At 40.4% G+C, this 24,000-nt stretch overlaps 1 protein-coding gene across 18 annotated transcripts in view; it reads right to left on the bottom strand.

Moving 5' to 3' along the window:
- UPF2 (UPF2 regulator of nonsense mediated mRNA decay) overlaps window positions 1-24,000 on the bottom strand; it is a 192,021-nt gene that overhangs the window by 160,901 nt on the left and 7,120 nt on the right. For all 18 annotated transcript variants that reach the window (XR_006275976.1, XM_043498511.1, XM_038398473.2 and 15 more), the window contains 4 exons: window positions 22,716-23,495; window positions 7,973-8,133; window positions 5,363-5,560; window positions 3,459-3,608 (listed from right to left, as the gene is read on the bottom strand). Coding sequence is in view for 17 of the 18 variants with exons in the window: in XM_043498511.1 (XP_043354446.1) it covers window positions 3,459-3,608; window positions 5,363-5,560; window positions 7,973-8,133; window positions 22,716-23,495 (1,289 nt within the window). In the remaining variant the exon portion in view is untranslated. The remainder of the gene's footprint in view (window positions 1-3,458; window positions 3,609-5,362; window positions 5,561-7,972; window positions 8,134-22,715; window positions 23,496-24,000) is intronic.

Genomic DNA, 24,000 nt, shown 5'->3' with positions numbered 1-24,000 from the left:
GATTTTGGTTATGGAGGAATCAAGTTCAAAAAAACAATCAACTTATCAAATGGAAACACCAAATTTATAAAAGTGTCTCAGTTTAGATTTTTGTAACACACTTCCCTCAATTTGTGTACAATATATAGGGTTTGCAATGCACTCACAATGTATTCACAGCTTCACTGTGCATTTCATAGATTCCTCAATTTGCTTCAAACAAATCAATTTTTATATTTGGTATTTTGTCATGCTGTAATAACTTTCATTCTATTTTGAAAGAATCCCTTCCCTCTCTTTATGCCCCACCACTGACTTTGGACCTTAATTTTCCATGCTGAGCTAACGTAATTACTGGTCCATCCGTATTTTGTGACGTGTTTGAGACATGCTCTCTGTACCATACTAGCTAGGATCTGGTGCTCTGTCACAATTCGTTTCTTGTTCAATTGTGCATGTTAGTCTGGTAACCTGGCATTGTTTCCCAATTTTTTGGGCTGTCAGTGAGCTAAGAGTATGTCAATACATCGCCTGCCTGCATTTCTGATCTCATTTCTGAAAAAAACCCCTACACTCCTCTAACCTAAAAAAGATACTTCTCTCAGATATAATCACTTTGTGTGTTTAGTGTTGTGCCCACAATGTGCTTTCAAGATAGACATGGAGGAATGGTCCTTGCTCCAAAGATCTCACAATCTAACTGATGGACAGACAAACAAGTAGACAGAGGTTGGAGGAAGAGGGAAACAGTTTTTTAAAATTATAAATGTCAAAGAGCTGCTGTGAGCAGAATAGCAAAAGTGGGTCTTCAAGGGGGACTTAAATACCAAGAGTGTACAGGAAGTGCAGATAAAGGAAGGTTGAGCACCACATGGAAGAAGACATGGATGTATTTATGTAAGAAGCTGACAGCTGGATGGATGACAATGCAAAGCAGGAACAAGGAGAATAAGTAAGGAAGGTATAATTTATGCAGGGTTTTGAATTGACGGCCATAAGCTTGTATGTATGTGGTAATGTAGGGGATGTGGAGTCATGAAAGGGAATTCCAAAGGAGGAGTGAGATGATCAAAATGACAGGCAAGGCAGATGACTTAAGCTGCAGCATTCTATATAGATTAATAGAAACATGGGTATTAGGGGAGGATGTTAGAGCAGGCAAAGCAGGATATAATGAGGACATGAAGGCGAGATTTAGTTTCAGGGATGGAAAGAAAAGGATGGATCTTGGATACCTTGGAGGAATGAACAGAAGGATTTGTATTAAGCCTGGATGTCTGCAGCAAGAGGAGCTGGGCAATCAAAAAATAACCCCCAAATTGTGGCAATAAGTGATAAGAAGGTTGTTGGTGTCGATGATAGTAGCAGAGAAAGGGGAAGTTGAGAAGAAAGATCTGTAGCCAAAATGAAAGACTGGACGGAGGGAAGATCCTTTCTTCCTTCTCATTAATACTCGCTCCCTTCCTTAATGTCTTGCATTTGTTTGCACTGTCATATTTAGAAAGCTCTCTGGGGCAGGGAGAATATCTTGATGCTTACAGAGACACACAATTTATAGCAGTTACTCTATTTAAGCAGTAGTTAAAAAAAACAACCAAACATTTGAAGTATGTCTACTATGCAAAGTGACTATGTAAAGATGGCACATTCTTAGTCAATAGATTTGCTCCCTTTGTGCATCGGAATCACATCTGATGACTGGAGTTATAAAGCTCACTACTTACCATAACTGTACTTTCTTGATAATGTTGCCTCTGCCAGTTTTGCATTGTGGAAGCACCCTCAGAACCACTGAGCTTCAAAAACCTTCTGAAAAACAGCACCCATTGAGGATGCACTATGACCTAGCAGTGAACTCAGTGTCCTTCACCTTCTTCATCAGGTCATCCATCTTATAGCTGAAGAGACCCTCCCCCTTGAAAAGGTGGTCTGCAACACAGACTTACACCTCAGACAAAAGCCCCAAAGATTCAAGCCAGAAGTACTGACTCCAAAAGAGTTGATGCCACCATACGAGTCAACACATCTGAACCATCAAAAATTGTCAGGACTGAGGTTTGGAACTTGATTTCCATTCCTTGGCTGGTAAAACCACCCATCCGCCAGCATGCCTATTTAGTACTAGGTCTCTTTGGTCCATGGGAAGCTCTTCACCCTGATAAAAGAGATCCTGTGGCAAGTACTTTAGAAGCAGAAATTACCCTCAGAATTGGTTAAGTTCTTGCCTCAGAAGGCTCACATCTTTGAACTGATGAGGCTTCAGAGCCCACTTGAGACTTAGGAACCGACAAACTTCTTCACTGCCGAAGTCATCCCCACTTTGTTTGGCTTTGAAGTCAAATGCAGTCTATTTCTTCATGGGGGCAGAAGGATGACTTAATATATCTTGGGGTGGGATTCATAAGGCTTCTGGTTTGAGGCCACTGAGCCTCTACTGACCATTGGTGCAGGCTCAAGTGTGAAGACCCTATACACAGAGCAGAAATCTGGGGAAGAAATATCCGCAGGCAAAATGAAGAGCATCATTCACATCCACCTCTGGGAAAACCAAGGGACACAATGCACACAAAGAAAGTCCCTTCTCCTGCAGCTAATTGCAGAAAGGAAGTAATTGAGAAGTATGTGGCCCTTGGCTCCTGACATTTGGTGCTGCTTTTCAGAAGGTTCCCGAAGTTCCCGGTAGGAGGCTCATAACTCACAGGTGGGAATACAACACAACCAACTTAGATTTTACCAGTTTTCACCCATGCTATCTATGCTAACATTGTTACAGGAGAGAGGATGTGGTGGATTCTATTCCTTCTTGTGCATCCTTAGCAGGACTTTTTACTAAGTGTTTATCAGGGAAGGCAACAGTTGTTACTGAACGCAAAAATCTGTATTACTGATGATGATGATGCACAAGAAAGAACGAACCCTGTTTGACTTTTAGAGTCCACATTGGGCTTAAAAGTAAAACATCTTTTTATTTGTAAGCTGAACACATTTGATAAGATAATAATGGATACACAAACATGAAGTCTCGCATGCCATTTATTACCGTCACTTTTCTGAGTAGAACTGCCTTTACATTTAATCTTTTTCACAATTCAGTCAAATGCCAAAGTAGTAACAAACGTATCTATTAACCTTCATCACACAAACCTCAAAATAGTGGTTACTAAATCATCTTAGTGTCTTTACTGAACAGGAGAAGTTATTTCTATTTTTATCCTTTAGCAGTTTTGGACCAGTTTTCTTTTCTTTCTGCAGAGCACTTTTATTTCTTATCTCTCTTTATTGAATGTTTTGTTAGAAGTGTCTGCTGAGCACAATAGGATGCAGGAAGGAATGACCTTGCTCAAACTGCTTCTAGCTACTACAGATGTTGCCCAAAAGAATCAAAAGAACCCCTCCATATTAATACAAGGAACTGAAGAAATACCAGGACCCAGTTAGAATACAGTAGCCCTAAAAACGTTTATCAGCTCTGCTTTTACCTTGCTCATCAAGAAGCTTTTTTGTGAGATCTTCTGCTTCATCTCCACAGTCTAACTCCAAGTTATCATCATTAATGTCCAAATTCTCCATATCCAACTCCAAATCCTCAGTACCAGCAATATCCTTATTATCCCTGGCATCTTTTGAATCTGTTTAAAAGAAAGCAGAAATATTTTACATGCAATGTAAACACAAGTAGACATGGCTTAAAAATATTCTAAGACATGTTGGTGCATCCCTGAATCTCTAGCCTGACCTCTTACATACCCTTATTCGTGTCTAAGGAGAAGCAGCACACTTCTCTTCTGACCAATACATTAGTCTTATTTGTCAATTCTGGACTTTGTGCCATCTTTCATGTTGCCATACATGACTGGAACAGTCTTCCTAATTCACTTTCTTCTGTGATGTGCTTCTGTTAAAAGGTGCTCATACCTTTTGAGTGTTTTGGTTTGTTCCCAATTGTACTTGCTGTGTCTTCACTGGGCTGGGATATGTTATTTGTTAGGCATTCGACACAACCTATAGTGTCCTATGTTTAATATCATGATTAAATAATAAACCCAAAATTTCAATAGTGCCATCTGTTTACAATGAACTTTCAAGTATATTCTTTTTACTCCCATCAGAAACCATTTACAAGCAGCATTTTTTGGCTTGTGTTATAAAGGAGGCTGGACTAGATGATCTAATAGCCTGTTCTTGTCTTAAAATCTATGAACCTATGATAAGAATCTGAGATTAAAATATATTTTTTGTTTTCTTAGATGACCATCTTAATTCATCATAGCTAGAGTTCCCAAAGACTACAATCTAAACATAACCTGAAGTATTCTTCCTGGTTTTAGTATTCTTCTGCATACTGTATCTATAATCTCTAAATTAAATTAGTTTGCATTTTATAAACATATATCCCTCTTTTTTAAAAGTTTGATATAACGTATTTATTGTTTTCATAAACTAACAAAATATTTGATAAAACTTTCAAGTGGCAAGTGCTTTATATGGAAATAGTATTCACTGGGGCATGAACTATGTTTAGTGGCTAGTACACAGGACTGAAGGTTTGTCTACACAGTAAGTTACTGCTCGCCAAGCCAGAGTGTGAAGCTACAGTAGACCAGCTGGTACACTATAGATTCACACCATGGCTTGCCAAACAATAACTTGCTGTGTAGACGAGCCCTCAGAGTCAAATGATTTGAATTCTATTCCTGACAGGCACTAGCTCTCTCTGTGATCATGGATAAAGCATTAACATTGTGACTTAAGTTTTTCCTTCACTGGAAGGGGGGGAGGGGGCGGGAATGAAAAAAAAAAGGTATGTTTTTACATCAACATGTCTCCAGTAGGATTTTTGCACTGAGATAGTTAAGGCACAGGTAGTTTTTACCTCAATGCAGCGAGGCCAAATCAATCCCAAGTGTGTTGGTGGTGCAGATGGGATAGGGTTGACCTTGACTAGCTACACCAAGGTAAAAACTACCCCTGCCTTGTCTGCACTAGAAATTTGCATCAAGATAGCTAACAAGTTAATAATCTCAATGTAAAAAATCCCCATACCTATCTTTGCAGTGAAGGTACAACCTCGTTTCTTTCATATATAAAGATACAAATATTAATACTTACCCACCAAAAACACACTGACATATTTGGGTGAAAAATGCTATCAGTACTCATTTTTATTTATTATTATTTTCATAAAACAACTTTGTGTTCAGATTATCTATCTAGCATCATTTCTGTGCTCAAGACCATCCATTCTGGTGGAGTGTTTTGACTGCTATATAAATAATGATTTCAACTAAAGACTTTCGTTACTTTTGCTAAACTTGCATGGCTGTTGGACACAATAAAAATTAAAAAAAAAAAGTCTAGAACATTTTCTTCCAAATTGTTTTACCTCTAGATTCATCCTTGCTGGAGTCCTTGTTCTGAGAACATTTTTCATTATCTTTAAACAAAATGGCTGGCACAAAAGCTTTTAGATCAATAAGGTTCTCATAGAAATTTCGAGCATCTTCATCTTCCCAGATGCCCCCTTCCAAGTCATATTCTCCAGGTTTGCCAGGGGTAAAAATGTCAATGCCAGGCCCATGTTCTGGAATCATAGAATGCACAAATGACTAACTTATCAATATAACCATACTAAAAGAAATATTTTCTTTTAAGCTAAGGGTTAAAGCTACGTACACAAGCTTCAGATCATCTCATTTTAAAAAGATAGACTTTTGGGCTAAACATTAAAAAAAAAAAGTTTCCTTGTTACTGCCACTACCTTGGCTTCTAAAGCTGAAAGTTATTAAACACGTATCCCCAGCATCTTAAACAAAGTACAACCAGACTAGTCTCATTCAATGAAATTACAAAGCGACACTGTGCAATCCAGAAAGTTATCACAATTCTATTATACGAGATTACTAAATGGAGTTATAGTGGAATTCATCCCTATTAGCATCAGAAAGTGTTTAGATACATCATTTTGGGGGTGATCATCCACCAACTTCCACAAATGTTTTATTTTCAGAATATAAGTAAATGCTTGCAAAATCTGGAATATTGTAGTCCAGGGGCAATTAACAAGGACGGATTAAAAAATTTGGGGACCCTGTGCACTATGGAAATTAGACCCTCCCCATATTCCTTAAACTAGACAAAGCACATGATATATAATTTATAAATATGAGAACGTCTCAATTTATTACTAGTAGCTTGGAAAAGACTTAAAGAACTAATAGGTCATGTTAATATTAATACATCTAGAAATATTTCATTTAAATATATATATTGCAATATATATATTTTTTAATGAAACACTCACTCACTCTTTCCTTTGGCTTCCACAGCATCCTGTCCCTCCTCTACCCCAGTCAGTACACCTCCCGACCCCACCCCACGCAGAAGTCTGATCCTCCTGTTCCTCTCTCAGGCAACCCCTTCTCCTCCCCCCCAGCCTGCTAGCCCATAAGCCCCTACACCTACCTCCTCTCAGGAGCCTTAGTACAGGGAAGCCCCCTACCACTCCCTCCCAAGCTCCCAGGAATCCCTGCGTCACCCACTCTGGTCTCCGCTTCTTACTCCTCCCTGATGTTGAACCTCAGGTCTGCCCTGCTTTCTGGCACTGAAAGGAGCAGGAGCCGCCACGTTGGCTCATTGAGGGACTGGCATGTGGAGCGGGACCTTGGTGCAACACCGGTAGGCACAAGACCTGAATGCTACAGTGGAAGAAGCTGTGACGGTGCAGCGCATGCATGCAGCAATGGATGCCAGTTGCATTGTGCTGGGGTTTTTCCCCCAACTTGTAACTTACAAGTGGAAAAAAGCCCCAGCACATTGCAACCAGCAAAAGGGGAGAAAAACCGGTCAAGAGGGTTAAAAACCAGCCAGGTGGTCAGAGGCACCCTGAGATTAAGGGCCCTGTGCAACTGCACGCTGCTTAATCTGGGTCTGGCAATCAGGGTAGGAAAACTGTTGGGATAATCACATTCCTTCTTCAAAACAGATTTAGCATTTTTTTTTAAGCTCACGAGCATTTTTGGACAAATCTGAGGTCCATGATTTCAAGAACCTGAATACGTAAATACTAAAATTTAACAGCCATCAAGACTAGTGTGGCATACTAAATTTTGCCATCATATTCAGAGGTCACAGGTAGCCACCTAGTGGCTTATCTAACAGGTCGTGCAACATTTTTCCAGCTGTATTCTGAAATACTTTAAAGGGCAAGTTTAAAGTATATTTTAAAACTATATTGAATTGCTAAGCTCTGAGATGCAATTAATAGATAACTCTTCTAAAGCAGATTCAAACTATATTAAGTAATCAAAACAAAGTGCCTTCTGTGCAATTTGAGAAACAAGGAAACACAAGTATTAAGGAAATAAGACAATTTAACTGAAATGTCATAGTATTTGCTAGCATATTTCTCTATATGAGCTGCATTTAAAATGAAATTTTGAATGGATTACTAATCTTTAGATTCAAATGGTCTCTCTAATGTAAAATAAAGCCTGTGAATGACTAGTTATCTGACCAAGTAATTCTTAGAAAAATAAATGAAATATACTTATTTAAAGTAATGGGGAGGATTAAAGGTACAAATATGATTTTCTTTACGTGGCACCCATTACCTTACCACCTTAATAAATCCATCCTAACAGAGGTACAAGATATCACCAAAATAAACACTTATCCCATCTTTTTCTTTAACCTCCCAAGCCCTTGGGTGCCTAGGGCACCCACCAGTTTCCACCATTTATTTTGGTCCTGTGCTGGCCTATTTAGGCTCAATAATTCACTGGAGGTTAATAAATTTAAAATGAAGCTTTATTGCTATACACTAGAACGCTTTGTCTTATTCCCTATATTTAATATGGGAGGCTAAGCTATTAACATTTAAAAGGAAACTTGCACTGAAAACACCGATCAGTGGGAGGGTTTTGTTTTTGTTTTTTTCCCCATAAAGGAAAGCTTTCAGTATTGTATAACCTATCAACCCTAAACAATGTCCTACCCTCTGGTGTTGGTTTCTCTTGGGGAAGATCTGGCATATTTTCATCCAACAGATCAGCCAGAGACTGAGAATTTGCCAACAGCTTCTGATAGGACATTGCAAATTCTTCATATTGTTTGTGTCGATCTTCACTCAACTCTCCTTTAGAGTGCAGAATACGCCTATAAAGAGCACAAAAAAAAAATACAATCAGACATTGTCTGCTTATTAGAGATATATTTGACCTATACTGAACCACTAGCAAAGTTTTCCACTGAACAACAATCAGTCTTCCCTCTGGCACAGAATTTTATTTATATACATATACACACACACATATACATATATATATATATATATATATATATATATACACACACACACACACACACACACACACACACACACACAAAATGAGATAGTAGCAATGAGAGACAACAACCTGGCTAACACTACTATCAAAATTAAACTTAATACCAAATTTGAGAAACTTAAATGTACTACAACCACAGCTGTTTTAACTTTAATGCCATGAAGTCAAAGCCCAAGTCCCCCCAGGCAGTGGGGCTCAGGCTATGGGTTGTGTAAATCAACCGAATTAGCCTCCAGGAGGGGTCCCACAATGCTCTGCTGTGACCACTCTGAAGATCATTTTCAACTCCGCTGCACAGCAGCCACGTAAACGGGAAACAGCCCCTCCCCATTAAAGCCTGGGGAACTTTTGAGTTCCCATTTCCTGTTTCATTAGCATGGAGAGCTCACCCGCCCAGCTGACCATGGCGACTCAGTGCCCCAAATGTGCTCCTGCTTGGAGTACACAGGAGCTGGTGGACATTATTTGTCCGTGAAGAGAAGAGTCCGTGCAGGCACAGCTCCAATCCAGCAGAAGAAAAGTAGATAGCTATGAAAAGATTGCGTAAGCATGGGGGATAAGGGTTACAGCAGGGACATGCAGCAGTGCTGCATGAAAATCCAAGAACTTTGGAAGGCGTGACAGAAGACAAGGGAAGCAAACATTCATTCTGATTCTGCACAACAGACATACCACTTCTACAATGAGATGCATGCGACTCTCAGAGGCAACCTTACCACTACCCCCAAATGCAGCGTGGATACCTACCAGGAGTCTGAGTTCTGGGCCACCTCAATCAACAACGAGAACATTCTGAATGAGGAAGAGGCAGAGAAGGAGAATGGGAGACAGGCAAGCAGGACATTCTCCACGAGAGCCAGGAGCTATTGTTAATCCTGGAGCCCACTCGGTCACAAGACTGCATGGCGGTCGAGCATGATGCCGGGGAAGGCACGTCCGGAGGGTATGCAATTCCAATCAAACTTTAGGGATTACATGCTTTTATATTTTATTTTATGTTTAATCTGAAGAAAAAGTGAGGTGCAGTGCGTATCTGCTTCCTAGTGACTGCTCCAGCTATGCCCCTGTGCCCCTCAGAAAAGACTGTTTATGTGCACAGGAATCGCCCAGGAATCCTCCATGGAGATCTCTAGGAACCTTTCACGGAGGTTCTCTGCAATCCTTTGCAGAGGTTTCTGAAGAGGGCTACCTTATTTCTTCCACCACACTAAGACACTTTTCCAAGCCACTCCAGTATCAACTCTGCTGGCATCATTGTGGTACACAGCATAGTAGTGTAAGGACCAGGTCTATACCAGGACACTTGCAGCATCTGCTTTCTTGCCACTTCTGTTACCCTCAGGAGACTGATATAACATAGGGTTACCTATGTGAAACGGGGGAAGTTTTCATTACAAGTGCTCATACTGCAAACAATAGAGCATGTGATCCACCATCCATGGTGACTTCCGAGTTCCTCAACCATGCTTTCCCTAAAATGCCAGTGGTTTGGTTGACAGGGATCGGCGTTGACCTCAGATACAACAAGTCCAGGGCAACTACTACCAGCAGCATTAAATGAAAGGGAGGGAGGGCTTCCTGTGTTCTCTTGCAGCCTCAGACCTCGCCAGAGCTGCCTCACACAAAGACAGCAATTTGGGAGGCTTAATGCTGGTCCCTGGTCTCAAAGCAATGTCCATGTTGTTAGGGGGATGGGGTATTGTCCACCTGCACTCCCAAGACAGGTTTGCTACAAGTTGCAGCAAAAGGCCCATTGCCCATGCCGCAGGGACATACTCACCACAGTTGGAACTGGTTCATTGAATAGCTAGGGATTCTGATTATGTTCTGGCTTGCGCTAAGTGTAACAAGTGGAGTGTTTTTTAAATAGCAACCTTGCACTGGATCCAGAGTATGCGCTAACAATGGTTGCCTTGTGCTTTGCACGACTTACAGTGGAAAGCTTAGCCTTTAGCACATCCTCCACGCCAACAGAGAGGCTTTCGCAGATTAGAAGATGGAAAAAGAGGATGCATGATGACATGTTCAGCGAGATAATGAACACCTCCAGGACAGCTGATGTGGAGCTAAGAGCTTGGAGGATTTCACGGTCTGAAAAACTGGACATGGAGAGCAGGAGAGCATTCCAGGAGCATGAGCATGCGATGCAGGATGAGATGCTGTGGATTAAGGACCAATCAGACATGTTGAGGCATCTGGTTGAGCTTCAAGAAAAGCACCTTGAGGCTAGACTCTCTCTGCAGTCCATGCAGAGCCTGCAAGCACTGCCCTGTTCCCAATTCCCCTCCCCAAAATGTTCTGGGGGGCTGGGGGGGGGGGAAGAGAGAGAGGGAAGTATCCTTTTCACTCAACGCCGGGGGAGGATACCAAGAACAAAAGGCAGCCATTCAAAGACCTATGTCAAGACTGCTGTGCTTTCACAGACAAGCTGACTTGGTTTCTCCCCTCCCAATTTTATCACTCCATTTGCCCAAGGTTAAATTATTTTCCTGGTCTTTCGGTTTCTTTATGTGTGCGCAATAAAACGTTTCAAAAATGAAATGCTCTTTATTTATTGCAATCATGGGGCCTTAAGGGGGGGGGTATAAAGGGAAACTGATACAATGGATGGCATAGTATGGGAAGGCACAACAGAGGTAAGCGGGGCACATTACTGTGGTTCATTACTGAAACAGGTTTTCAAAGCCTCCCTGAGATGCAGAGCTCTTTGCTGGGCTCTTCTTATTACCCTGGTATCTGGCTGCTCAAAATTAGCTGCCAACCTATCTGTTTCCACGCCCCAACCCATAGAAACTTCTCTCCCTTTGCCTCACAGATATTAAGGAGCACACAACAGATAGTGATAACAATGGAAATACTGCTTTCACTGAGGTCTAACCCAGAAAGCAAACTGTGCCAGTGAGCCTTTAAATATCCAAAAGCACATTCCACCAACATTATGTACTTGCTCAGCCTACTGTTGAACCACTCCATAATGCAATCCAGATGGCCAGTGTATGACTTCAGGAGCAAAGGGTAGGCTGGGTCTCCCAGGATCACTATTGGCATTTCTATGTCATCAATGGTTGTTTTGCGATCCAGAAAGAAAGTCCATGATTGCAGCTTTCTGAACAGACCTGCGTTCCTAAAGATGAGTGCATCATGCACCTTTCCTGACCATCCCACGATGATGTTGGTGAAACATCCCCTGTGATCCATCAGCACTTGCAACACCATTGAAAAGTATCCCTTACGGTTTATGTACTCTTTGGCAAGGTGGTCTAGTGGCAAGATAGGGATATTGGTGCCATCTATTGTCCCACTACAGTTAGGGAACCCCATCATGGCAAAACCATCTACTATGTCCTGCACGTTGCCCAGAGTCACTACCCTTCTTAGCAGAAGTTGATTAATGGCCCTGCACATTTGTATCACAACAGCTCCCACAGTGGATTTACAACTCCAAATGGATTCCCTACTGACCAGCAGAAGTCTGACGTTGCACGCTTCCACAGAGCGATTGCCACTCGCTTCTCCACTGTCAAAGCAGGTCTCATTTTAGTGTTGCTGCACTTCACGGCTGTGGAAAGCTCTGCACAAAGTTCCTGGAAAGTGGCCTTCCATATTTGAAAGTTCGGCAGCCATAGCTGCAGAATGATGCAATCCCACCAGTCAGTGCTTGTTTCCTGGGAAAAGAAAAGATGCTCCACCACGTTCAGCTGTTGTGCAACTGCAACTGGAAATTGTTTTGTTTTATGGCTTGCAGTAGAGCTGCTTGCATGACATCTCAATGTTCCACATGCCGACTCCTGTCTCAGCTCTGAAAATACTGCAGGATAAGGCACAAGGTGTTCGTAATGCTCACAACGAGAATGCACAGCTGAGCGGGATCCATGCTTCTCAGGCTATGGCGCACACACAGCTAACCCAGGTTTTCGAAAAAAGGAGCGAGAAAGCATGGGTTGTTTGCCATTGATATCAGGGTAGGAAGAGAGGGAGGGAGGAAACTGCATCATGGGAGCCTGAAGCCATGTTCCCATTTTACCCTGCGACAATGTTTTGGTCCCATGAGGCATTGCAAGCCCTTCCCAAAAGCCACTGCAGCTAGTTGCACTGTGGAGTAGCTACCACGGTGCACTAGTCTACGCATCGATGCAAGTGCTGCCAATAAGGATGCACTCCACCGAGACAATGATCTTGGTGTGGACACACAGAACCAACTTAATTACTGTGGTGGCTGGATACAGACTGACATTAAGATGACTTAACTTTGTAGTATAAACATGCCCTCAGCAAATACTGTCCCAAGTTAAGAGACCTCAGAAATGGCAACTAAGATGAAAGTTACCAGATGTATTTGGGACATTAGGGGCGAAGTTGTGGCCCTACTTTAGCCCAGTGAAGTCAATAACAAAACTCCTGTCAACTTCAATAGGGCCAGGATTTCATCCCAGGTACTCAAAGGAAATTATTCCTTTTCACTTCTGTTTCAAGCCTGTTTCTAGTCAACTCCAGTTTCTGATTAATCTTGCCTTTCAAACTGTATAAAAGATTAGTTTTTTAGATGCAGACAACAGCTGTTAAAAGCATATAGAATTCAAGTGGGAAAAAAGCAAGACTAATCACAATGTCATGATATTAAGGAGATATCTGGTAAACAGTTAGATCTAGAAATAAATATTAATATATCTATAAAGATGAAAATATCAGATTTTCATAATGTACTATTGGTTTCTAGCAACGCTGATTTATAAAATTTCAGATCTTAAAACCATGGCTCGTCTACAGGAGCACTTCCTTGTCATCAGTTAAGGAAAAAAAAAAAGGAGTACTTGTGGCACCTTAGAGACTAACAAATTTATTAGAGCATAAGCTTTCGTGAGCTACAGCTCACTTCGAAAGCTTATGCTCTAATAAATTTGTTAGTCTCTACGGTGCCACAAGTCCTCCTTTTCTTTTTGCGAATACAGACTAACACGGCTGCTACTCTGAAACCTGTCATTATGGAAAAAAAAAAAGTATATCCAACTCTGTGCAATTTTTGATCCATATACATTCTAAGCATATTTCAGTATTTGGCTAGAACCACAGAACATGGATGTAAGCCATGTCATAAATCAGACAAATAGATACTAGGTTTGAACAAAATCTTTTCTAATTCCTCTCTTCTGGCCTTCAAGTAAGCCCCCAACCTAACAACGTTCATCATCAGAAACAAGCTCTCCCCAGACCAGGACACACCATCTCAAAGCAGCACCACCTCCGGCCATAACAAAAGCAAAACCTGCAGACATATCTGCGCTACTACGATGATTAATACCTGCAACAATGCACCTGTCCAGATCCCTGGGTCCTACACATGCCTATCACAACATGATATATATCTCATCCAGTGCATCAATACCAACTATGTGGGTGAAACAAGATAAAATCACTAGGTTCTTGAATGAACTCACACAGCAAAATGATAAAACACAAAAATACCGTATCACCTGAGGGAGAACATTTTTCTCAGAATGATCACTCCATATCTGACCTCTCAGTCCTCATCCTCCAAGGAAACCTGCACAACACATTGAAAGAGCGAGCTTGGGAACTTAAATTTGTAACTCAGCTAGACACCAAAAATCATGGATTTAATAAAGACACTGGATTTGTGGTTCATTACAACAACCTGTAACCCACTAAGGGCTTGTCTACACTGGCACTTTACAGTGCTGCAACTTGCAGCACTCAGGAGTATGTTTTTTCACACCCGAGTGAGAAAGTTGCAGTGCTATCAAGTGCTAGTGTAGACAGTGCACCACCACTGGAAGCGCTATTCCCCTCATGGAGGTGGGGTTTTTATAGCACGCTGGAGCCGCGACTACATAGCCACATTAAAGCGCTGCCATGGCAGCGCTTTAACATTTCTAGTGAAGACATATCCCAACTCTCCTTTTCCTTATTACTGTAGAGATGTTAACTGCCAACTTTACTTTGGATGATCACTTGCAAAATATGCTAACTCCTTACCTGTTGCACCCTGTATTTAGCTGTTACACTGAATACCTTTCCCAGACCTGAAGAACTACTCTGTATAAGCTCAAAACAGGGCTTTGGAGCTGTGCTCCACCTCCAGACAAAAACCTGCAGCTCCACTGCCCCGGAGCTGTTCTGCGCTCCAGCTCCGGGCTCTGCTCCAAAGCCCTGGCTCAAAAGCTAGTCTCTTTCACCAACAGAAGTTGGTACTATAAAAGATACTACCTCATCAACCTTATCTCTTTAAGATGATTATTCTGTGTACTTCTGGTTCGAACAGTGTGGTTCACAATTTACCACTTGCTAGGTCTTGTAATGCCGAAGTCAAAATGGCTTAGTTGCCAACATTCTGCCTTTAAAAGATAGTGGAGAAACAGCAAATAGTAGCACATGGTGGAGAAAATCCAACCTGTACTTAAAACAATTTGCAGATACTCATCCCAAAGATTCTTCAACACAATAACTTTCAGGAGTCTGATCTAAACATAGGCCAGATCTATACTATAAAATGACATTGATATCACTACTTTGCTCCGGAGTGTGAAAAATCCGCACCCCTGAGTGACGTAGTTATACCGACCTAATCCCCAGCATAGACAGCACTGTGTCAACAGAAGAGCTTCTTCCATCAACAAAGCTATCCCCTCTTGCAGAGATGGATTAATTATGCTGACAGGAGAAGCTCTCCTGTCCGTGTAGCAGCTTCTTCACTGAAGCACTGCAGCTGTGTCGATGCAAGTTTTAAATGTAGACCTGCCCATAATGGAACAAATTAATCCCTGTGCTAGTGTGGAGTTTGGCACAGGGAAACAAGGGCAGTTTCTGCCACTGTTGATCCCAGACTGCTAGGAATTAAATTTGGTCTCTAGCACGGGTTAGATCTGCCCTAGCTTGTACCTAGGCGGCCAAGGCCCCTGTGGATTTTACAGCAGCCAGGACACAGTACTGCCCCAGCCACACCACTTCCTGTCTTTAACATGTCCCCTGCTATGTCAGAGGTTCTTATGGAAATGAAGGTGCAGAATCAGTTCTGTACTCTGTGTATGTGTGTGTTTGCGGGGAGGAGGAGAGGAGAGGTCTCCTTTGCCAAGGGTATTCTCCTTGGGGCCTGTGTAGCTGATTGAGGGCCCATTACACAGAAGTGTAAGCTCACACCTAGGGCTAGTCTACATTAGAAGCGCTACACTGGTGCAGCTGCCATAGCACATCTGGTGAAGACACTCTCAGGAGAGAGCTCTCCCATCAGCATAATAAATCCACCTCCACGAGAGGCATTAGCTATGTCAGCAGGAGATATTCTCCCACCAACATAGTTCTATTCACACTGGGGCTTATGTCAGTATAACTTGTGGCCCTCAGGAGGGTGATTTATTCACACCCGAGTGCTGTAAATTATGCTGAAGAAGGTGGTAGCGTAGACCTGGTTTAAGAGTATGTCTACCCTGCAATTAGACATCCATGAGCCTGTGCCAGCTGACTCGGGCTCGTGGTGCTCTGACTAAGGGGCTGTTTAATTGTGGTGTAGCCCTTCGGGCTCATGCTGCAGCCCGAGTTCTGGAACCTTCCCATCTTGCAGGGTCCTAGAAAGTGTGCTCCCATCCGAGCCTGAACATCCACAAGGCAATTAAACAGTGCCTTAGTACGAGCCCCAAGAGCCCGAGTCAGCTGGCAAGGGCCAGTCCTGGATTTTTAATTACAGTATAGACATACCTAAGGTGCTCCAAGACTATTGTGAAATGGGCCCAATGTGCACTTTCAAATGAAAGATGACAGTATTTTCCTGGTTAGTTGTCCTCTCTGACTGGTTTTATAGTAGCCCGAATGGTGGTGTTAGTGGCATCTGATTGACCAGTTGTTACCATTGACTGAAAATTGGTCTGAACCTGATACTGTGATTCAAAACAGAGAAGCCAGTAACTTGGAATATAATGTCAACTCCACCTTTCTGGGAACAGGCTGCATTAGTATGTTTATAATCAATTTTTGACTACTAAAATGAAGAAAAAGAACAGAGCTGACCACAAGACCATGGTGCTCAATCAATATCTTCTAGTTGTTAAAAATGTCATACAATTTCTAGGCAAGCCCAAATGGCTTCAGTGTTCAACTGATCCAGGTAAGCTTCAATGGTAAAACAAAACAAAATAATAAATAATAATAATTAGGGCTGTTAACTCACACAATTAACTCAAAAAAATTTATTGCGATTAAATAAATTAATAGCGATTAATCATAGTTTTAATCACACTGTTAAATAGAATACCAATTGAAATTAAATATTTTGGATGTTTTTCTACATTTTCATATATATTGTATTCTGTGTTGTAATTGAAATCAAAGTGTATGTTATTTTTTATTACAAATATTTGCACTGTAAGAATTATAAACAAAAGAAATCTCAATTCACCACATGCAAGAACTGTAGTACAATCTCTTCGTTGTGAAAGTACAACTTACAAACGTAGGATTTTTTTGTTTTGTTACATAACTGCATTCAAGAACAAAACAATGTGAAACTTCAGAGCCTACAAGTCCACTCAGTCCTACTTCTTTTTCAGCCAATCGCTAAGACAAACAAGTTTGTTTACATTTACAGGAGATAATGGTGACAATTTTCTTATTTACAATGTCACCAGAAAGTGAGAACAGGCATTTGGCATGGCACTTTTATAGTTGGCATTGCAAGGTATTTACATGCCAGATATGCTAAACATTCATATGCCCCTTCATGCTTTACCACCATTCCAGAGGACATGCTTCCATACTGATGGAGCTTGTTAAAAAAAAAAAAAAAGCATTAATTAAATTTGTGACTGAATTCCTTGGGGGAGAATTGTATGTCCCCTGCTCTGCCATATATTTCATGTTATAGCAGTCTCGGATGATGACCCAACACGCGTTCATTTTAAGAACACTTTCACTGCAGATTTCACAAAATGCAAAGAAGGTACCAATGTGAGATTTCTAAAGATAGCTACAGCACTCGATCCAAAATTTAAGAATCTGAAGTGCTCTCCAAAATCTGAGAGGGACGAGGCAGGGAGCATGTTTTCAGAAGTCTTACAAGAGCAACACTCTGATGTGGAAACTGCAGAACCCGAAACACCAAAAAAGAAAATCAACTGTCTGATGTTGGCATCTGACTTAGATAATGAAAATGAACATACAGCCATCTTTACTACTTGGGATTGTTATCGAGCAGAACCCGTCATCAGCATGGACGCATGTCCCCTGGAATGGTAGTTGAAGCATGAACGGACATATGAATCTTTAGTGCATCTGGCATGTAAATACCTTGTGATTCCGGCTACAACAGTGCCATGAGAACACCTGTTCTCACTTTCAGGTGACACTGTAAACAAGAAGTGGGCAGTATTATCTCCTGCAAACGTAAACAAATTTGTTTGTCTGAGCAATTGGCTGAACAAGAAGCAGGACTGAGTGGACTTGCAGGCTCTAAAATTTTATATTGTTTTATTGTTGAATGCAGTTTATTTTGTACATAATTCTACATTTGTAAGTTCAATTTTCATGATAAAGAGATTGCACTACAGTACTTGTATTAGTTGAATTGAAAAATACTATTTCTTGTTTTTAATAGCACAAATATTTGTAATAAAAATATAAAGTGAGCAATGTACAGTGTGTTCTATGCTGTAATTGAAATCAATATTTGAAAATGTAGAAAACATCCAAAAATATTTAAATAAATAGTATTCTATTATTGTTTAACAGTGTGATTAATCACGATTAATTTTTTTAATTGCTTTAAAAAATTGCCCTGATTTAAACCTGCAAGAGACCCATGCTCCATGCTGCAGAAAAAGACAAAAAAACTCCCATGATCTCTGCCATCTAACCTGGGGGGGGGGGAATCCTTTCCAACTCCAAATATGGCGATCAATTATACCCTGAGCATGTAGCCGATTCTCTGGAGTAACTCAGAGCTTTTCCCATGTAGTGTCCCATCTCCAGCCACTGCGGACTTTTGCTACTGGCAGTTACTGAAGGGCCACATGCCATTGCAGGCAGTCCCATCATACCATCCCCAGGACATTACTACACACAAGTGAAATAAGTTTTGCTGGTTTCATAGTTCAATGAAAAATGTTTTTAAAACTGCATTTAAAAGGTGCTATTTACACCTCAGCAACAATGAACAGTATTTCCTTGCCAGTAAAGGCATCAATTAGGGATAGTTTCCAACTTCTAAAATAAGCATTCTGAAAGGAGAAAACCAATTAGTTGACAAAGATTTTAAATTTATTGACCTCCTTTATAAATGAACTTGTGGGTCAGAGCTTCTACTAAAGATGTTTATACTGTTATTCACTAGGTTTATAGATGCAACAACACTTTGAAACTCAGTAATAATCTGAAGCGTTTAAAGATGAAATTGTAGAGTTCCATGTTTAGTGTACCTTAACATGCTTAATTTACAAAAAAAAGTACAGTTCCTCCTTGCCTAGTGCAGTTAGCTTTGAAAACTCAGCCTGGGATCTGAGAATCAAGCATGGTTTTTTCTTGCTGATCCATGACCACCAGTAACAAAGATTCTACAAGCCAGATTATGTCCTTAGTTACACTTCATCTTCAGGTTTTGCTATCAACAATACCTGTGTACATCACTGCTGCTTTCAGTTGGTTTATACAGGGGCAACAGGTTGGACCATAGGGTTCGTCTTCACTGCAATGTTAACCTGAGTTACAACTTGAGCGTCACCCCTAACTTGAGTCCTATCCTCACACAAAAATCCTTCATTAGAGCATGATGGTGCTTTTACTTGAGTTGGTGGGCCCAGTGGGGTGGATAGGCAACAGCTCAAGTTAAAACAACTCGTCAGCTGCTAACACAACCATTACACTACACTCTGGGTAGCTTGAGTGTTATTTTGAAGCATGGCTGCTCTCAGTTGAGCTAGGCCAGGGGTAGGCAATCTATGACATGTGTACCAAAGGCAGCATGCAAGCTGATTTTCAGTGGCACTCACACTGCCCAAGTCCTGGCCACCAGTCTGGGGGGCTCTGCATTTTAATTTAATTTTAAATGAAGATTCTTAAACATTTTAAAAACTTTATTTAGTTTACATATAACAACAGTTTCGTTATATATTAGAGACTTATAGAAAGAGACCTTTTAAAAACTTTAAAAATGTATGACTGGCATGCAAAACTTTAAATTAGAGTGAATAAATGAAGACTCAGCACACCCCTTCTGAAAGCTTGCTGACCCCTGAACTAGGCCAACTCAAGTTAACTCTGCAGTGAATATATACCCTACGTAAACTACTCAGTTGATGTATAAGGAGGAACCTATTCTAGCTCTCTCCCTCTTCAAGTTGGTTCTGCAGTACTACTGAGAATTAAAAAAACAGTAAGCTTATTTTTGTCAGTAAAGCACATTGTCTTTCAATAGATCTCAGACTCGTAGATATTAAGGTCAGAAGGGACCATTATGATCATCTAGTCTGACCTCCTGCACAATGCAGGCCACAGAATCTCACCCACCCACTCCTGCAATAAACCTCTCACCTATGTCTGAGCTACTGAAGTCCTCAAATCATGGTTTAAAGACTTCAAGGTGCAGAGAATCCTCCAGCAAGTGACCCGTGCCCCATGCTACAGAGGAAGGCGAAAAACCCGCAGCGCCTCTTCCAATCTGCCTTCGAGGAAAATTCCTTCCCGACCCCAAATATGGCGATCAGCTGAACCCTGAGCATGTGGGCAAGATTCACCAGCCAGATACCCAGGAAAGAATTTTCTGTAGTAACTCAGATCCCACTCCATCTAACATCCCATCACAGACCATTGGGCCTATTTACCATGAATAGTTAAAGATCAATTAGTGGCCAAATCTGTTGAATAAGGAAGGAGCTATCATTTTTATAGTCACTTTTTAGAATAGAACTACACTCTAAATGATATTCAATTGCATACTCAAACTTCTCATTCATCTTTGGCCTCATGCCATCCAAATCTAATGTACGCAAGTATCTGGTATGTCTATGGAGAAAGAGAACCATTAATCACATTAAATTAAGCAGAAAAGGAAATTTTTGAGAAATTGAGAATAATCTCTCACTCGCTCTAATTCTTATTAAGGCAAAAGGCTAACATTTTAAAATATATATTTTAATACATAACCAATGTAACCATCTCAACAAGACCCTAAATGATACTGTTTTATCACCTATGCACCAAAAAACAACAACAACTTTGTACTTTAAGTTCTACACCTTTTGGCAGGTCCAGAATGGAATTTATGTTCCAAAGACAGACTCAAGAATAGCTAATAGTGGCTGACATCTAGGGCATTCGCCTTGGGCATGGGAGACCCTGGTTAATGTCCCTGATCTGCCTGATTCAGACAAAGGACTTGAGCGTGGGTCTTCCATACCACACCTCAGCTGAGTGCTGTTGGTTATTCTGGGGCCTCTCTCTTTTTTTCCTGTGGTTTTTCCCCCACACAAAAAAACTTCTAAAGACCTTGGGTTTGTCCCAGAAGAGTTTCAAAGACAGGGAAACCGTTTCCTGTCCAACTCTTTACTGGTAGCTCTGTAGTTGAAACATCCAATCAGGTGTTAAACTAATACTCCTGGAAAATTTTATAAACTAAAGAACTTTACAACTGTTTGTAACTGCTTGGTAATTAAAAAAAGATGCACGTCAGTGGACTTAAATTACTAGTTGGACATGCCAGTCCTCTCAATACAGAACAGCTGCTGTTTAAATGAACAGCCACAAAGAGGAGGAGGAAGGATAACTGCAATCAAATCAGCCAGCAATGAAGTTCATCTACTTATTCCCGCTGTTTCTGCTACATTTGTCTTTTGACAGACTTAATTATAACCATCTTAGTTTAAATAATGAAGGTATACACTCATTAAATGGCAAAAAAAATTATACTTGTGTTTTGACTCTCCCTGAAAAAGCAAGTAGTATAAGGAGTTGGACTATAGTAAAAGTCGCTATACATTCCAACTTCTTAGATAGCAAAATACAGTCATTTACCTGATAGGGATGGGACTGGACTATAACAGATGCTTGAGTTTGTATCTCACACATAAATCCTTATAATAGGCCGAGTCCAATACCAAAACTGATCACCCCACACTTTGGGAAAGTTCAAATTTGAGTCATAGTTTTCAAACCCCAAAGTCGGAAGTGTTCAGAACAGAGGGCTTTTTGTACTCAACATTATAGACATATGCAGTTTTACTTGGGATAAATATTTCAGATCCAGAATTTTCGTTCAGGCCCATCACCAATAACTGCACAATTCATGTGCTTTTGCTTATCTCTATGGGAAATATTCTAGGAATATAGGAATTACCACATCATACAAATGAGATTATCAGTCCACCTAGGAGACCATTCTGGCTTCAACAATGACCAGTACTGGATGCGTCAGAGAAAAATACATATTTATTCAACAACATGCCTATCTGTGGTGGAAGTTTTTTTCCAGCCTCAGACATTTATAGTTAGCTGAGGTCCCGAAGCATCTAATGTTCTGAGTCAAGGTTTAACAGGACACGGTTGAGTAGTTTAGGCCCAAATTTTGACTTTAGATTTTAATATATAAGAAATTTGGAAAGTAAACTTCTTTGACAAACTATTTCACCCCATACTTAAAACCATGCTGACACTATGTACAATGTTGATACACAAAAAAAACAAACAAATCCATGTCAGCATATGGTCCATAAGAAATGTGTGGGTGGGAAGGGGGAAAAAAAAACAAAAACAAAAACACTTGCTGCCAACTGGAAAAGGACAAAACCAGCTGGGAAAGAAAAGCTAGTCTCAAGCTGTTAAAGGTTTCAGAGTAGCAGCTGTGTTAGTCTGTATCCGCAAAAAGAAAAGAAGTACTTGTGGCACCTTAGAGACTAACAAATTTATTTGAGCATAAGCTTTCGTGAGCTACAGCTCTCTTCATCAGATGCATATAGTGGAAAATACAGTGGGGAGATTTTTTCATGTTCTCTGTGCATATAAAATTTCCCCACTGTATTTTCCACTACATGCATCTGATGAAGTGAGCTGTAGCTCACAAAAGCTTATGCTCAAATAAATTTGTTAGTCTCTAAGCTGTTAAAGGAGTGTTACAAAACCAGTGGAGGAGTAGAAAAAAATTAAAGCAAGAGAAACTTACTTAACAGTTTCCCTCTAAAAATTATTTAAAACTTAATATCGTATTACTTAACATTCCAGGCTCTAGAAGATTTTCTAGTTGGGAAATTTTTCAGCATGTTATTTCAGAGAACCTTCTGCAACAAAGCGCTTCTTCTCACATAATTTTACTTTGGTGGCAACAATTAAAGAAATCTTAAAGCATTCTATGAGCTGCACTGTTATATCAATTTATGAAGTATAGTATTTAAATGTCACCTGTTTTGTCTCTCAATATTTTGTAGCTCTCTGTGGTCCCTTTTCAGGTGTTTGGTCAAAGATGTAAAGTATTCCTTCAACAAATTCTGGAAGGGCTGTTGCTTCTCTGGGCTGATTATCTCACTAGGAGGAAAACTCAAGTTAAACTTTTCTGCAGCATTTTTAACCTTCCTTGGTACCAAACCAGCAATATCATCTCCACAGTGCCGGCAAAAGCTTATTACCACTGAAACATGAGCGTGAGTCTCTCGATCAGCGTTAATAATGTTTTTTAGCTGTTCATAGATTAAAGACAGACCTTCTTTATCAGTGAAAATCCCAACTATTGTCAATTCAGCAATGAAACGCAAGTCAGTTCTTAGTTTGGTAATGTTGGGAGTTTTCTCTTCTTTCCTTGCTTCAAAATGCTTTTTCCAAACCTGAAGAAGTGATGAAGCAAAATCAGCATAGCGCTGGTGAAACAGAGAACACAAGTGCACGGCACAGTTCACATCTGATATTTTCAGCTTTGCTTCAACAATAGAAGCTACAGCTTCTGCAATGTACTTGCTTAAATTGAGGCTATTAAAATCATGAGACAAGGAGTCCCTCTGTTGTTCTGTGATAGTTTTTAGCTTCTTAACAAAAGCAGTGTTCTTCTTCAGACTCGAGTCCAGCCTGCTAAAGAAATTCTCCTCAGGGCGGCTGTCTGGTGCATTCTGGTTTTTGCTGCGGAGTTCCTTTCTTGCTTGATGGCGCTCCCAAGCTTCCTGATGGAGTTGATGTGCTTCCTCTTTCTCTCTAAAGAAAAAAACAACAATAGTAATAACCTGATAAGACCTCACTAATTTCCATTATAGATTACTGAATTTTGTAAACTGACAAGTAAATGAACCATTTCAAAACAAGGATAATGCACCACAAGCTAATTTATCTGTAGAGCAGTTTAAATTTTTCCTGATACTTTATATGTACTAATGAATGTTCTACAATATATTTTACTGATAATAAGGAAGTCCTAGTAACTCCAAGGCTTCACTAAATAGCACTTCTATTACACCTTTTCTAATAAAGTGCAATTTATGTATTAAAAACAAACATATTAGCAAGGTTCTATACAGAAGTTTTTTATCACAAAGCATTAACAAAGCATAAATACTACAATCCTTTTACTCAAGAAAGAAATACAATCCACTTTGGGACAGAACACAGCAGCTGTTAACAGAATACAGTAACACTACACAAGTGTTCTAGATAAGAAGAATTCCAAATCCAACTGAAATTGCAAAGGCAATTTAAGTAGACA

The sequence above is a fragment of the Dermochelys coriacea genome, chromosome 1, assembly GCF_009764565.3.
Source record: "Dermochelys coriacea isolate rDerCor1 chromosome 1, rDerCor1.pri.v4, whole genome shotgun sequence".
Lineage (NCBI taxonomy): Eukaryota > Metazoa > Chordata > Testudines > Dermochelyidae > Dermochelys > Dermochelys coriacea.
This window is presented reverse-complemented; position numbering and strand designations above follow the sequence as displayed.